Source organism: Zophobas morio, unplaced genomic scaffold (assembly GCF_036711695.1).
Source record: "Zophobas morio isolate AGI-343-1 ecotype UQ-CSIRO unplaced genomic scaffold, CSIRO_AGI_Zmor_V1 ptg000059l, whole genome shotgun sequence".
NCBI classification, from domain to species: Eukaryota; Metazoa; Arthropoda; class Insecta; order Coleoptera; family Tenebrionidae; genus Zophobas; species Zophobas morio.
In genome coordinates this window covers 120,505-135,981 of record NW_026972164.1, presented here as the reverse complement: position 1 = coordinate 135,981, position 15,477 = coordinate 120,505, and the positions used below count along the sequence as shown (strand labels likewise).

The 15,477-nt window shown below is 35.1% G+C and overlaps 1 protein-coding gene across 4 annotated transcripts; it reads right to left on the bottom strand.

Moving 5' to 3' along the window:
• Positions 1–6,722: 6,722 nt before the first annotated feature.
• LOC135143470 (uncharacterized) lies at positions 6,723–10,038 on the bottom strand. Of its 4 annotated transcripts, XM_064075332.1 has the most exons (17): positions 9,707–10,038; positions 9,575–9,652; positions 9,358–9,507; positions 9,216–9,300; positions 9,045–9,158; positions 8,867–8,984; positions 8,675–8,805; positions 8,411–8,613; positions 8,280–8,357; positions 8,122–8,222; positions 7,844–8,066; positions 7,670–7,786; positions 7,491–7,616; positions 7,286–7,426; positions 7,035–7,234; positions 6,843–6,978; positions 6,723–6,789 (listed from the first exon to the last, which is right to left on the bottom strand). In XM_064075332.1, the coding sequence occupies exons 1-17, from the start codon at positions 10,011–10,013 to the stop codon at positions 6,767–6,769; spliced, it is 2,331 nt and encodes a 776-aa protein (XP_063931402.1). In that variant the 5' UTR covers positions 10,014–10,038; the 3' UTR covers positions 6,723–6,766. The 4 variants fall into 4 exon arrangements, 3 of the variants coding, with proteins under 3 accessions (XP_063931402.1, XP_063931404.1, XP_063931403.1); XR_010282788.1 differs by lacking the exons at positions 6,723–6,789; positions 6,843–6,978 and having other exon boundaries at positions 7,160–7,234; positions 7,286–7,422; XM_064075334.1 differs by lacking the exons at positions 6,723–6,789; positions 6,843–6,978 and having other exon boundaries at positions 7,173–7,247; positions 7,332–7,422.
• Between the last annotated feature and the right edge of the window lie 5,439 nt (positions 10,039–15,477).

The following is a 15,477-nucleotide window of genomic DNA, read 5'->3' as shown; positions in this document are numbered from 1 at the left end:
AGTCGGCTATGGTGCGACATTTCCCAATGCGCCGTGGAGTCTTTGAGAGCTAATTTATTTTTTGGGAGTGATACCATGGTCACTCGAATAAGGCGTCGCCGTTCACAAATAAGGGATTTCAATTCATCAGGCAGGCAGTTAGGGCGGGGCCCAACTTCACAAGTTGTCGTGGCGGTGTGATACACCATGGTCAAAGCGCCCTCGATTCAGCAACAGCAACATCAAGTACGCGGGCGTACTAAGCAACGCGGAAAATGTTGAAAAGGTTATACCAAGAGCCTCAGAGAATTGAGCCCAGTCCGTAAAAGTTCTGGTATATGTCCTCAGTAACCCCTCTTCGTCGCCTAAATCAAGCAGAATTGGCAGATGACCTGACGAGAGAGAATCCATAAAGAGCTTCAATTGTCGTTGAAGTATAAATATTTTTCAAAAGGGTGGTAACTAATACTTCTGATATCCTGTCCTTGCCATGTGTTGGGTAATGCGGTCCTGAGACGCGCAGTCCGCGGTCGACGGTATAAGAATCGAAGATTCGCCCGTTTGGGTTATCGACACGGCTGTTCCGGGCAGGATGCTTGCAGTTAAGGTCCGACATACATTAACTGAGGAACAGTTTGTAAAAAGGGTAGTAATTGGCATGCTGGGGGGAGCTGCATATACCGACAGGGGCCCCTGGTTGATTAAGTGGAGGGAAACTCCAACCGCCTCTATTCTTTGCAGGGCTGGTAAGGATATCACACTGCATTGAATGTCTCGTCTGATCAAAATAGCTGCGCCTCCACCGCCCCTATCAAGGCGATTCTGGCGGTAGGCCGAAAAGGTGCAGAGGTTAAATAGAAGGTTGGGAAAATGATGAGTTTCACTAATAACACAGAGATCTATTCTTTCGCGCTGGGCCAAATCCTGCAATTCTTATTTCCTGTTAGAACTCCATCTGCATTCCAGAACAGAAGGCGGATATGACGAAGCGCTTGTAGTCTAAAAACCGTTACAAGTGGATTCCAGACCTTCACCGTCTCTAACATTGTTGACAGGTTTGTGATCAATATTAAAAGCAGTTGTCGAAGCGTTGGTTGCGGTTGATGGGGAGGGGGGTTCTGAGGAGTTATCTTTGTGACCAAGCGAGCGGCATAAGAGATGGTCGGGTTACATTAATAGGGATCTGTTCTGACGGGTTAGTGGAGCAGTTTGATTGGATGGGGTAGATCTTCGCGGGTAACATTTGCAGCGACAAAATTGGCAGTGTGCGCTCCACCGCATTTAGCACAACTGGCAAGATTTTCTCGTGCTTTTTTCGTGCACTGTGCAGTCAAGTGGCCCACGCCACAGTTAACGCATCGGGAAACTGCAGAGAAGAAATTTGTGCTCTGTCCAAATACCCAACAGCGATGTCACTGTGCGACTCGCTTACACTTTCAGAACTCTCCAACCCTAACCTGAAGATAGAAAACCGTCTTTAAATCCAGTAGCTTTCCTGGATCACACCGGGGTATATGTGCTAACAACACCGGTAGAGGCTGCTTCATGCGTTTCCCATCGACAGTGCCCTCAGTGTGCATCCTCCCCACGCAAAGGAGTATGCCTTCCGTGCGTAAGTCTCCCTCGACGGTTTGGACGTCGAGATGGCCATAGATCTGCAAAGAACAAATTTAAAGCCTTGTCCTCTAGTAGTTGGTAGGTGGAATGAGGTAGCGCTTCATCTCTCATAAGCTTAGTTAAGGCTCAGTACTCGCCTGCAGTTGCTAAAAATATTTTAATTCCTTGACGGGTATCTCTAGACTTCGGAGTGTTGTTGGCGCCGTTGGCTATCAGAAATTTTACGAAGTGAATCCAATTTTGTTTTTCGCAAAGGGGCCACAAGCGGAATATTACTTTACCTAAGAAGTACAACTGCGTGAGGTGGCAGGGGTCACTGAAGGTAACCCGGGCAATGGGGGGGTATTGTCCATCTCTAACTCTATATCTTAGTGTACTCTATGAGTCATATTTGTGTCTTGTTACTATTATTTAAAGTAGAGTTTTTGGTGATATTACTAATAATTTTACTATTTAGGCTAATACAGTCGCAAAAGTATAATTACTAAATTTATTACTACTACTATTTACTTGTTTTCTTTAGTAACATTATTACTATTAGTAATATTATTATCGTTAAAATTCTTTTTAATACCTTTTATCGTAAAAGCATTTCCTTCGCTCTCCTCTAAGAATTCCTCTTTCCCAGGCCCGTTAAGTACTTGGAGAACAGAGTAAGAATTGGCATTACTACTTATAATAGAGGAATTTTCTACAGGCTCTTTTCGTCGTTTAGTGTAGTTTTTAATAGGAGACGTTTTTTCGAAATCTTGTAACTTCAAATTCACAGCCTTCAATTTTTTACGAAGCTCTCAATAGTAGCTAATAAATAAGCATTTGTCCTTAAGCCGGCTTCCGGAAGAGAGGAGCCCATTTTATTAAACAACAAACGACCCCCTCCTTCCTCCCCCGCGCAAAAGCAAAAAAGGGACGTCGTGCTCAGGCTACTTCATATATATATGTGTGTAGCTTAGCCCGCGAGGTATAAACCCTCGCCTATACAATTAAAAAAACTTGATAACCTGTTTTTCGGGTCTAAGATAACATGCAGGCAAGCTGCAGAATAAAATAGTATAGGAGACTCCTGATTGTTACTGCTCCTTAAAGAGGAATGTAGAAGATCAATGGAGCCTTTATGTATGTTATAAATTCTTTTAAAGCATGCTTTAGCCAAAAATTGAAGAGTGATGTTTTCTCCATCCCACATCTTAAACAATATGGTTGTTTTAATTCTTGATGGTTCTACTTGGTCTCATCAGCTAGAGAAAGGTGGGACGTCAGTTTGCATTTTATGTAGTCATCTTACACATGTATTCTTTTTAAAAAGAAAGGTTTATTAATTACTGTTTTGACATCCATCACAAATCTATCTGCTAAGTGGATGTTGAGGTCATCTTTTAGTTATAAAAAGTGTTGTTAGGCAATGACAGAACGTGTTTTACACAAGTGTTTTATATTGTCCACCAATCTGGGTAGGGTAGATAATATATATTTCTCTGAACATTGCTGTAGAGTGGAATGGCTGAAAAATTGTAATTTATAAGTGTATTGCTGCTACTTTTGTTAATGATTTTCTCGAAGTATAATAGAAAGTTGTCCAAGTTTTAGCTTGCAGTCTTTCAGTTTGTGTGAATAATCTGTACTGCACCCGGATGATTTATATCGAAATAATCTTTTTATTTGTGTAATGTTATAGACTTAGATAAATAATGTGAGACCTAGAGCAAGATGTTTAATTATTTTTAAAGATAATATCTCCTCTTCTTATAATTAATTTTTCGAAAGCATAGGTTGTGACATCACAAATTAAGAGTTGTCAAAGTTTTTTAATAGCAAGCCTTTCCTTAATTTTAGTTTAACTTAAAGATTAATGCTTCATGGTGCCGATAACGAAACAATATAAAGCGAAAAGATAGATGAAACATAAGTATATGTAATAGTATAAAATAATAATGAAAGAATACAATATAAACAAAATAAAAAAAGAAAAGAATAAGTGAAACAAAATACTGTGTTAAATTTATTAAAAAAAAAAATTAAATTTATATTCTCTGTGAGCATAGTACAAAAACGCATCTCTATGTTTTTTAATTATTATCAGCCCAAGGCATGTCTCTATTTAAGGATATGTTAGACTCATAACCAAGGCTACCTACTTAAGAAACTACCGGAAGAAAGAAAATTGTGTGGCTAAGGTTAACGTTGCAAGCTATGACCTAAAAATTTCAGCAAGACTTTTTTATAGCTATCACGACAAACATTATAAAATACGGTTTTAAAAAATCTCTCATCGAGAATAGCATCCTCTACTCTATCGGACGTGAAACAATAACCGGAATCTACGAAGATAATTGCTTTATATTAGGAGACCAATTATACATAATCCACAAGCTTTATGAAGGCTAAGATGTAGTATCCATTGAACACTAGACGCAGACAATGAAGAGACCACTGAGTGAATCCTAATTAATCAAGCGTCCCTAATAACTAAACTAGGTGAAACCGACGAAATAAAATCGAGTAAGAAAATTAAACCCCCATTAGTAAGGATAACTCAACTCAAACTTCCAGATTTTTTTTTAGAAGCAAACAGGGATTATGCTAGTCTTATAGGAAGCCTAAGTCATATAGAGCAGAACTTACACGCTCGGACATATCTTTTACCACCTCACAACTTAGGAGATTGCTACACAACAATGACAATACCCATCTAGCAGCAGCTAAATGGGTGCTCAATTACCTAGTAAACGCTAAGGGACACTCTTCATATCTTTAATAAGATAACAACCCCACGGTCCCTAGTCAAATACTTCGCTACTCAGATTCATCCTGGGCTGATACCTACGACAGAAGGCTACTATGGGTAATATCACCATTAATAAAAACATAATTACATGGAAGAGAAATGTAGACAGAACAAAATACACAAATCTACGTGTGAAGTGGAAAATAAAGCCCTGAGAAAGTCATTACCGAAGTAAAGTCCTCAAAAACTTTTTTAAAGATATTTTTCCAAAACAAAAAGCTGAAATACTAATTTACAATGACATCAAAATCGTTGACAACATTTTAGTAAAAACACTCGTATAGAAGAGTTCGCCGTATAAACAAAGGCATGCCACTATCTAAAGGAAAAATAATAAAATTCCTTATAAAAATGCCATATATACCACCCTACAAGAATCTAGAGGGTATAATGAACAAAAAATTATTACCTCAGAAACCTAAGCGTATATTTAACCAGTTTTTACATAACATTGGGTGATAACCAAACAACAAACATTTGGACATTTTATTTGGTGCTTTTTCAGTAATAAAGCACAAGGGTAAACAACCTCTAGTTTTTTAACATTAAAGGAAACCAAAAAGTACTAAATTTAATTAATTTATGGGCAAGCCCACTGGCTGAAAATTTCGGATTTCTCAATATTATCCGACGATATACAGTATGGAGCACGAACCCGCTGTATCAACGCACTTTGTTTTGGCTTGGCTCCAATATTATGTTTAACTCGGTTATTGGTACGGATTATATCATAGTCAAAAAATCGACACTTTAAATTATTATCTCGCCGCTTTGTATGCTACCTGCTCCTTTGATTTCAATCGAAATGCGCCTTAGATCGAATTCTTGCGCTAACGCCTAGAAGAAGCTTGAGCTTACATCACAGACAAAAAAATATTTTAACGCTTTAGCGAGACGAGGGTTATTCGGCCCCGAAGGGACTAATGTGATGCTACCGCAGAAGTCCGTCGGTGGTAATGGATCTTATATAGTGCATTTAGCTTGATGGTTCATCAACCCCATTTTGTTATAAAGGATGAAGGCTACTGTTGTGATGTTCCCTAAAGACACCGAGACCGTCCTCTACGTTAAATAAATAGAGGTTTATCAGTCCTCCCTCTTTAGTTGACTAAATAGCTGAAGTTGCCTATATGCGTTACTTTACCCGTTTGTTTACGCAAGCCTTTAACAAACTTAACTTTCATTTTTAATGCAACTGGAGCCATCATTCTTGACGTCAAAAGAGCGTTTGACGAAAAAAAGTTTGGTGCGCGCGGGAGGCTACATATTATCGTGCTCTTTCAAGCTATAGATTCGGGTGTCATCATCTAAAATAAGCTCTTGTGGCGTTCGCACATAAACTATGTAGTGGAAAAATTAAAAGCGGTGGGGCACGCTTTACTTTGAGCATAAAGCATACTCTCGTTTGCAACAAGGGGCGCTTCCCTGTGTTTTTTTCACCAGTTATGACGTACCAGTTTGCCCGAGTTTACGGCTCACCAGCAATAACCACTTGGCTTCAGGTGAGCTAAAAGTAGGTGCTACGCGAGATGACGGACTCCTCGTGGTTTGTTCTAGATGATTCTTTAGATCAAGCTTTGTCTATAGTTTTCTTTTCCAATGCAGTGTTAGTACCACCCACAAACGACTTACCAGGTAACACCAATCTCCAATTTCATACTGGCAAAAGAACTGTTACTAACCATGCAACGGCAATGTGCATTGTATTTTGCGGTTTTTGTATTAAAAGGGTTTAGCTTGTAAGTTATACTCTGTTAAAAGCTCGAAAATTCGGTTAGTGACCAGAGCGAGTACTTTCCATTAATGTATAATAGTTATATTTGTAAAATTTTAATATAATCTAAAAATATATGACCTAAAATTTTACCACAGCTCCTGGAAGTAAAAACAAATTGCTTAAATACTCTTTTACTTTGCTCCACTACGTACTATTTATATTTTTGGTGCGATATAAATACGTGTAAAGCCTGGCTATTAAAGTTGGAAACTTAAGCTTTCCAAATTGGTATGTTCGACTTAACTAATTTAAAATTTTAGCATTTTTAATAGAACTTTACCGTAGATTAAGCAAAAATGTTTCAATATATTCTATTATTATTTTTGTAGGGTCGAAAAATTTTTTAAAGATTACTTACGACGCTTAGGACCAGCAATTCTGATATGCTAGCAACTAATGGTGATATGAACGACTTTTTTTGGGCGTAAAAAGTTAGTAAAATGAGGTTAACTCTTAATGCCAAAAAACTTTTTGATAATAACTCTTCTATATTGTAATGATGAAATTAATTGGGTTTATCGAGTCAGAGCTTAATAAACATAAATAAGAAGAGAAGGAAAGAGGGTTTTTTTTAATTTAAATTTTGTAAACAAGAGAAAGTAACTTTTCTAAGTTAGTCTTGTTCTTGAATCTGTGATATTTATTCTAAGGATATCAATTAATTATTAATAATAAAAATAATACCGGTATTGAGATTCATATTAGTATGCGTGTTTATCGAAATATTCACGATACTTCTTTTGCTTCTAGTTGTTTCTTTACCCGTTCTTCCCTGAGTTTTCGACATATTGTCCCCTTTCCCGCGGAAAGCGAGGTACACCTAATAATAACAATAATGATAATTAATTATAATTAATAATACTAATGAATATCAACTTTTGTTCCGAAAAAAGAACCGACTAATGTGGCCAACTCATAGCAGTTTGTCAGTACCAAAATAATGATGGCGGTTTCTTGAGATATACTCCTCCGGATAAAGAGAAGCATAAACTCGGACACCAGAAAAAGCACGATCCAGTTGTATATGGTGAAGGCGATGATTTTCGACTCGTTGAAATAAGAAGGCATCGAACGCACTTTTACCACTTTCTGTAGAAAAAGGGAAGGTAGCAAGGAAGAAGGCGCACCTTGATACGCCAGGAGCAGTCCGTAGCATACAAACAAAAACTCGACCAGCATCAGCGCGAGGGACCACTTGGAGTCCTTGCAGACGTACTGGACTGTGTCTCCCTCTCCTCCAGCCCCGGCAATGACAAACTCCACCCTTCCTTTCCGGTGAAAAAAATTGGTTGACTAAAGCGAGTTATTCCTACGGCCTCGTTTCTTACTAACTTGGTCGATCCACTGCAGTCCATATAGCATGGTATACAATTAAGCACACAGTAAAGGCCCCTAAAATTTTCAACAAGAACTCGTCAGTAAACTTGAAGTTTCCTTTCTTGCTTTTGCTATGTTTTCCTGTAAAGAAAAGAGATGAATAAAGAAAAACTTTTCAACGAAAAAATAAAAGCCTTGTGCTGTTTCTTCTGAAAAGATAAGCTTTATTCGGTAGCTTTTGAGTATGTATGACCCAAAGTAGAGTGCCCAGCCACAGCCGGTGGTCCAAGAGTAGACCAAGCAGGAAGCGCCTGCGGGAAGAAAAAGCAAAAAGAAAAAAGGCACCGAAAGGGCTACTATGCAAGTACTGCTGGGAGAAAGCTGGACGACCAGCGCGAAGTTGCCCGTCATAGCGAGTAACGCACCGCCCATCATCGTGTACATCATAGTCTTCGACGAGGTTTTTACCACCAGCTTGGTGCGGTAGTTCCAAAATCCCCAAAGAAGAGCAAGAAACACCAGAACGCAGAGAACAACAACAGAAATGAGGATCGCCTGCGTTACTCTCCCAAGCGTGAACCCATACCGAACCTGCAGGGAAACGGAAGAGTTAAAAAAAAAGAGGCCTAAAAAAAATTGGTAATACCGGCGCCCGATCCAGAGGAGAGACGTAGTTTGGACGCTCGGGAGTGCCTCCTGGAAAAACCACTCTATCAGTCCAACTTATCTGGTGAGCTTCGCTGTTGCCTAGAAAATAAGAATATATTGCTGGAAATACTTTATAGATTTATTTCTATATGGCACCTAACGTGACTTGTCCAACTGTAACAAACTCATAAGTTTGGCCGTTGGATCTTATATTTTGTATGGCGACTTTAATGTCTATTATAAGTAGCATCACACTTTCCAAACACTTAAATCTCTATTATAATCACTGTTTGGGGTGCGGCCTCCATCTAGCTCAAAAGAGACGTGGCCAGTGGCTCCGGAAAAATTGGTCATGAAGATCTCCAGCGCTAGTTGGACGTAATACACCATATAGCCGTCCTTCAAGTTCTTCTGGAGCTTTGTGCATACAGACTGGCAGGCGCTTCTATATTCGCGCTGCTTGGGGCACAGAGAACAGAAGGTTTGGAGGCTACTCGTATTCAAAGTTTATTTCTTTTGTCAGCAGCTATTACGGCCTTGCATAGCTGAACCTTACGTGCAAATCATCGAGTCCCGAGCATGTAGATTTATCGGAATTAGCCAGGCATCCATAAAAAGGAAGACTTTTTTTAATGGAAGTGGCCAGAGCATAGCCCACATCGAAAGCAGCGCATTGCCAGAACTAAAAAAAAGCAAAAATTAAACTGATTTCAAAATCCACAACACATCTAGAGAAGTAATACAGTTGGCTCTGCTTTTTCTCTTTGCTTTAGGTTTTGATAATAATCGGAAGACTTATCGCATTCGTAGGAAAATGTGAGCAAGCCGTGGGCTGCGTATGGGGCCCTTGATAAGTAGTCCCTTATAAAATTTATACAGTGTTATATAAAAAGGTCTTAATATTATAAAAATTAAGAATACCAATTATTTAACACAGACACCTCAAAATCATCCACGTAAAGAATCCAAAAAAAATTGCCGTTACCAACTAAATTTAATTCATGAGCAACCCTAAGCATGGAGAGGACGTCAGGTCTATAAATAAATTAATTTATCAAATTGAGGAAAATTACAAAAATTTAAAAGGGATACACAGGGCAAGACAATATAAAAATCTTAATTTGGGCATCTCTTAAAGCAATCAATTTCTTCTCAAAAAAGGAACGTGGGAAATTTCCTTAACCAAAAAAAATTAAAACCTATATTCTTAATTTGGTTCTTTAATAAAAATAACCGTCTATATTTGAATATTCCAAACGATTTACAACAGTTATGTTTCTTTTTACCAAAGCTTGAATTAAACTAATTGTGCGGTAGACAAAGTAAGAGCTGCTAGGGTGTATGATGCCAACCCGCGTCCACTTATACCTTTCAAGTATGTCAGCTATAATTTATAAAAGATAATAACAAAGATTTATTAGCCGTCAAAATATCCGTAAGCTATACTGTACCGAGATAAACGGTTCTTATGTTGTCTAATGGAAGAATGCTATAAAAAGTTGAGAAGCGCGATTTTAAAGAAAAAATATCTATTTGCCAATAAAGTTAAAAAAAAATTGTGTTATAAGGAAAGGCTAAAATACCTGAATTGGAAAAAGAAATTCCAGGAACACCTTGCCAGTGTAAGAAATCGTAGATCACTTGTGAAACAGAAGAGTGGAAACTTCCGGCTATACCCAACAGTGAAAATGGGTCTTCAACCTCGGAGAGTTTTCTTATTGCAAGAGAAGGCAGATTCTCGTCGTCGAAAAAATTGAGGTTGACTCCATTCGCCTCATTAAACCCGTATGTAAAAGCCGACGTACAGTTTTTTTCTTTTGGAAATATTATCAATACTTGACCGTACACAGAAAGCAAGCACGCCCACGCAAGGAAGAAAGAAAAAATCATAATAACAGTGCCTAATAACTGCTTATAACATACCTAAAACTTTGATAACACTGCGCTTAAAATTTTAAAACTTTATTTTGGTGGTTTTCTGTCTTTATTTCCCAAAAGGCAAGTTAAAAAATATTTTCTGTTGTTGATTAGAACTTTTAAAATTTATGCATTATTTACTAATGAGTTGTAAACCGATAACTTATAAAATCCTCCAATGAAAACATCTTTTTAAATTATAATTTGTAGAACTTAAAATAGTAATAGCAAATTACTTCAACTTTTCTTAACTAGACTTGCTTTTCTTTCGTTGACTATATCAAGCTACGAATATTCTGGGGCTCAAGGAAACTAAATAACTTTAAATAATTATGCATTGTTTTAACTTTGTTATAGATAGATGAGAGTTTTGGAGTCTGTTTAAAGGTTAACCCTGTTGCCTTCTTGATTTATAAGTCAAATAGGCATGAGGGAAAAAGATTACCTTCTTGCTTTGTGACCACTTAATCAGTTCCATAGTTTACTTATGAGTCTTCCATGAATGCAAAGAAATAATAAATTGCCAGCTATATAATTAATTTTAAGGGTTCATACAAAGTAAATATAATAAATAAAGAATAAGCTGCTTATAGCCGAACTTTAAATATATTGTTTATAAATTTAACTAATAAATAAACTAACTTTTGTAAAAATTTTCCAACCTCTTTTAACTCACTTTTAAATTATTTTGAAAAATTAAAGTTGCTAAGAACTAAGTAATTTTCGCGAGCCGTATACACATTGAGTTACTAATTAATACTAAATAAAATAATTTGTTTCGGCTAAAAGTAAATTTTTATTATACCCTAATTTTATTGAGCAGTTCGCCAGTGCTTCTTTAAAAGCGTGTTGTTTTTCTGCTGAAAACCGTTTCAAAGGTTGCATAAACAAAAAAAACCGGTTCGATATTATAAACTAGATTTTTTTGGTAAAAAACCTTTAAAACACTAGTTAACTCCAAGTGCTTCCATAAATTTAGCAAAGTTTACGTTCTTCATATTTACTGTAGAATGTAGCTAATTTAAAATTATAGTAATTAATCTCTAAACTTTTTTTTGCTTACACATGTTATAAAGGAGAAACCACCTTTTAACGTGTTTTAGTTGTTTACAAGCTCCCTAATCAAATTGTATATTTGTAACTTAAGTAGTATTTCCTTTGTTAGTTTTTATTAATAAATTATCAAACAGGCGCACGACAAGCACAAATAGTGTAAATTACTCTTATGTACATCGTAAATAGGAGCACATTCTAGCTTGATACTATCAAAGAGAGAAAAAACAATTTTTTGTCAAAATCATATTAGGTATGCCGATTAATTTTTAGCTTAGTGGTTCGCGGTTTTATTAAAAAACTTTTTACTATTTTTAGCCAATAATAATTAAAAGTTTCCACATGCTTTAATCTATAACAAAATTAGATATAATTAATTATGTAAGTACGGACTTACTATAGTAGAATCATAATAGTTAGAATGACAACACTATTTTACCAAAGTATTATTGAAAGCTTTGCCGTTATTATTAAAAAAATTAAGTAAAATTTTAGCTACAGTTATAAATAAAAAGTAATTTGTTATCAAACTTGGTAATAAAGGGAGTTATGACTAGAAGTTTTTTTTTCTGTCTCATATTTTTACTTGCAACAAATTTATTTGTTCAAGCAATTAATCTTCGGGCAAGTTTTCCTTTAAGTAAAGATGGTTTGAAAATTGGCTTGTACTCCTCGATTGCTTTATTAAAAAATGTTACTTCGCTGGAAGCAGAAATTTTGGATGATGCAAGCGAACCTTATAAAGCTTTAAGAAACGTAATTATTAAGGTAAGTATAACCTTCTCATGACTGGAAAAGAAAGAGATTCATATTACTTCATAAAGGAAGTTAATTATTCGATAGTTATCGGCTCCTATTATTCCTATGTCTCTGCAGGCATTTATCATTATTTACGATCTATGGGAATACCTGGGATATCAGTATCTAATGCAGGTGTTAAACTTAGTTGCGCTAAAAACTTTTTTTCTAATTTTTATATAGTTGCATTAGTAGATAAAAGTGTTTACTCAACGCTAGTGACAATGACGCCCTTTAGCCATTTTGAAGCAGAAGGCACAGGTAGCTATTCGCCAAGATATGACTTATAAAAACAAATTTCATATAAGTAATCCTAATAAACTACTAGGTTTTAGCAGAAAATTACAATAAGAAAGAGTCAAGTATACTTAATTTAACCTTACGTTAATAGTTTAATTTTATTACTAAAACAATTGTATATTGTATAACTATTTATATATATATGCTGCAACTATAATTAGGTGCCTTAGCAGCTTTAATTCACAAGATTGGATGGAAAAATCTTGCTGTAATTTCTTCAGAGGATACTTATTCACAACAACAAACAGCTCAACTACTCAACCAAGCAAATGTGTTGGGTTTTAGGATAGCTGAAAAAATTTATTTTTTTGGAGGCAAGTTAAATTTAAATAAATTACATAAAATATTTGATAAAGTAAATATCCACCAGTAATATATTTATATTTACTACTCATTAATTTCAAAGAACTGTAACATTAAATTTCTCTTTAAAGTATTGGTAGGGCGCTATAACGAAAAGTTTGTGGTTAATTTAAACTCTAATTAATAAATTAGAGGTATCAGAAGATAAAATCTAATATAAACTAAACATTATTAGGGTCAGAACTTAACTACAGAAAATTTTTGTTTAATCAACTAAGTTATTTGAAGTCAAAAAACATAAAAATATTTTACTTGGCTTGTTTGAGGTAATTTTTTTTTATAACATTACTTATGTTATTTAACAGAAATAACTTTCTTAAAAAAAAAAGTTTGTATGTTCCAGTTGTACTTGAAGAAGCTTATAAATTGGGAATGGTTGGTAACAAAGACCATGCTTGGGTAATCGACTCGGACTTAGAAGACTTATTAGAAACTTGGTTTATATAATATAAATAACAAATTTACAACTTGAAATTAACCCTTTTGTTGTTTTAAAACAGGAAATTTTTAAAAGAAAATCCGATAGTGGGCCAAGGATTAATTACTATTGGGTACGCCTGTGATACTAAGACCACCGAGTACAGAAATTTTGTTGAAAGCGCAAGGAAAGTTAATGCTTCTTATGAGGCAGAGGTACAACGAGCTCCATAATTTAACAGATTAAGAATGCATTATTTTCAAGTTTTTATTACTTCATACCAATATAAACTGAGACCTTTATTATTCCTTTTATTATTTTTTAAATTATTTATTCATATAAATTTGTGTGGTACTTGCAGCTTTGTTTTCCTATTAAATAATTCGTTTTGTTCAGCAAGTTTATTTTTTTTGTCTTGCTGAGAAAAACCAACTTAACAACTGATCAACTAAACAAATATTCCTTATATAATTAAGTTCATTCAGTTAAAGAATTCCAGTTTCAGAAATATAAACTAAATGTTTTTATGCTTAGCAGACAATGATATATGTATATAAATTTTTAATTAGTTAAACTTTTAGGTTTCAACTTATTTGTTTGCAATTTAATTACATTTTTTAAGCCGAATAATATAAAGCAGTAATCCGACCTTTCTAAAGTTATACTACTTGACAGTACTTAGGATGTGTAGCCTACGACTCCGTCTTGGTTGCTGTACGAAGTTACATGGCTGCCGCTCAAGAACTAAGACAACGCGGCATAGAGGAAAACTGTTTAAACCCCAATGATTATAAAATATCCCAGCATTGCGAGAGATATAATAATGAAGTGAAAGAGTACGTAATTTTAATACGCAATATTAACGTATTAAAACTTTACCCCACACTGTGTAGATTACTAATGGATAAAAACAATTGCCACCGCCCAGGGGATGAGCGCCCACATACTGGCGTCTGTTACGCAATAGAGTTTTTTGAGAACCTTGCTATCCCCTCTAACTTTTATAACATTTTATTACTTGATAAAATATATGAACTAGACTTCACTGGCTCAACAGGGCAAATTAAGTTTGATAGGCATGGAGGAAGATCAGAAGAAGGTTTTCATGGTACAATATAATAATTTTCGTACTAAATAACTTTTATTCCAAATAGGTTATAAAATTTATTACAAAAATATACTTTTTCAAAATAAACCCTCCCCCTCTTTTAGAACACAAGTTTTTGGTGAATTTTCATTTGGTAAGTTAAAAATTATATTTGATTATAATGGAAATTAACAAAATATATTGCAGTTGACAAAAAACTGTCGTTTGAAAATTATACTAGAATATTTTTCCCAGGAAATTCTTTAACTAAACTTAATTACGAGCCAACCATTGATGTAAAAAAAAGCTGTTATTTGTTATTTAGCTGTTATAATATTAACTAATCACCGTAAAATCAATTTCGTTTAAAACCTTTTTGTAAATACTACCCTTTTAAGAACGTTTGGTCGTTCTACATGAGCGGACGGAAAATGAACATTTCTTCTTATCTAATTAACTTTAAATATATTTCACATACTTACTTTACTATAAACCGCAGACAATCGTAAGGGAAACTTTTTCAAGGACCTTTCGAGTCGTTATGATAGGAGTCACCAGCGTTATAATGCTGTTTTACCTAGCCTCTATGGGAACGTTGGCGTATTTACATAAACACCACAGTGAAAGCATCGAATCTTCGTATCCCTTCATGATGTATCTTATGATAACTGGAGCTATGTGGCAGTTAATATCACTATGGATGCCTCTTTTTGCATCAACTCTTAGCGGTAAAGCTAAACTTTTAAGCAGATATGCAGAACCGTTTTAAAATGAACATAATAAATATACTTAGAGGAAAGATGTATTTGGACGAACTGGTTATATAATATTGGCTGGGTTCTCGTTGTTGCTCCTTTATACATTAGAATTTATAGAGTCAACTATTTAAAGCAAAAAAGAATATTATTAGGTATACACTCGTAGCCTTCTTTGCTTTTTCTATAGAATATATACCCTTTGGTTATATATAATTATCAGATCTCGCTGTATTATGCGCGGCACTTATTATAATGTCAAGTTATTTAATTTACTGGACCGTCTCAGAAAAAGAAAGTAACGAGATATTTATTTTGTGTATAAGCGTTGGTTATATTAGAAAAGCTTCGAAGTTCGTAGTAAATGTATATCGCATACCGAATTCACGTGGTACTATAAATATTATACTTGGGAGGTTCCGCACTGTTTCTTTTGCCCAATTCGCTAAGTGGAGGCGATGAGTATGAAACTCGTTGCGTAAGAAGCTTCAGATTTTATATAGTAGAAGTAGTCCAAGCAATTGTTTCTTTCCTTGGAATATTTTTATTACAATTAGGTTATGATATACTACATCTCATAACATCGTTTGTATTTTTTACTCTGTTTTTCAATTCTTACATAGTAGTTAAAAAATATTTTTCTTTCACCACTTATATTATATA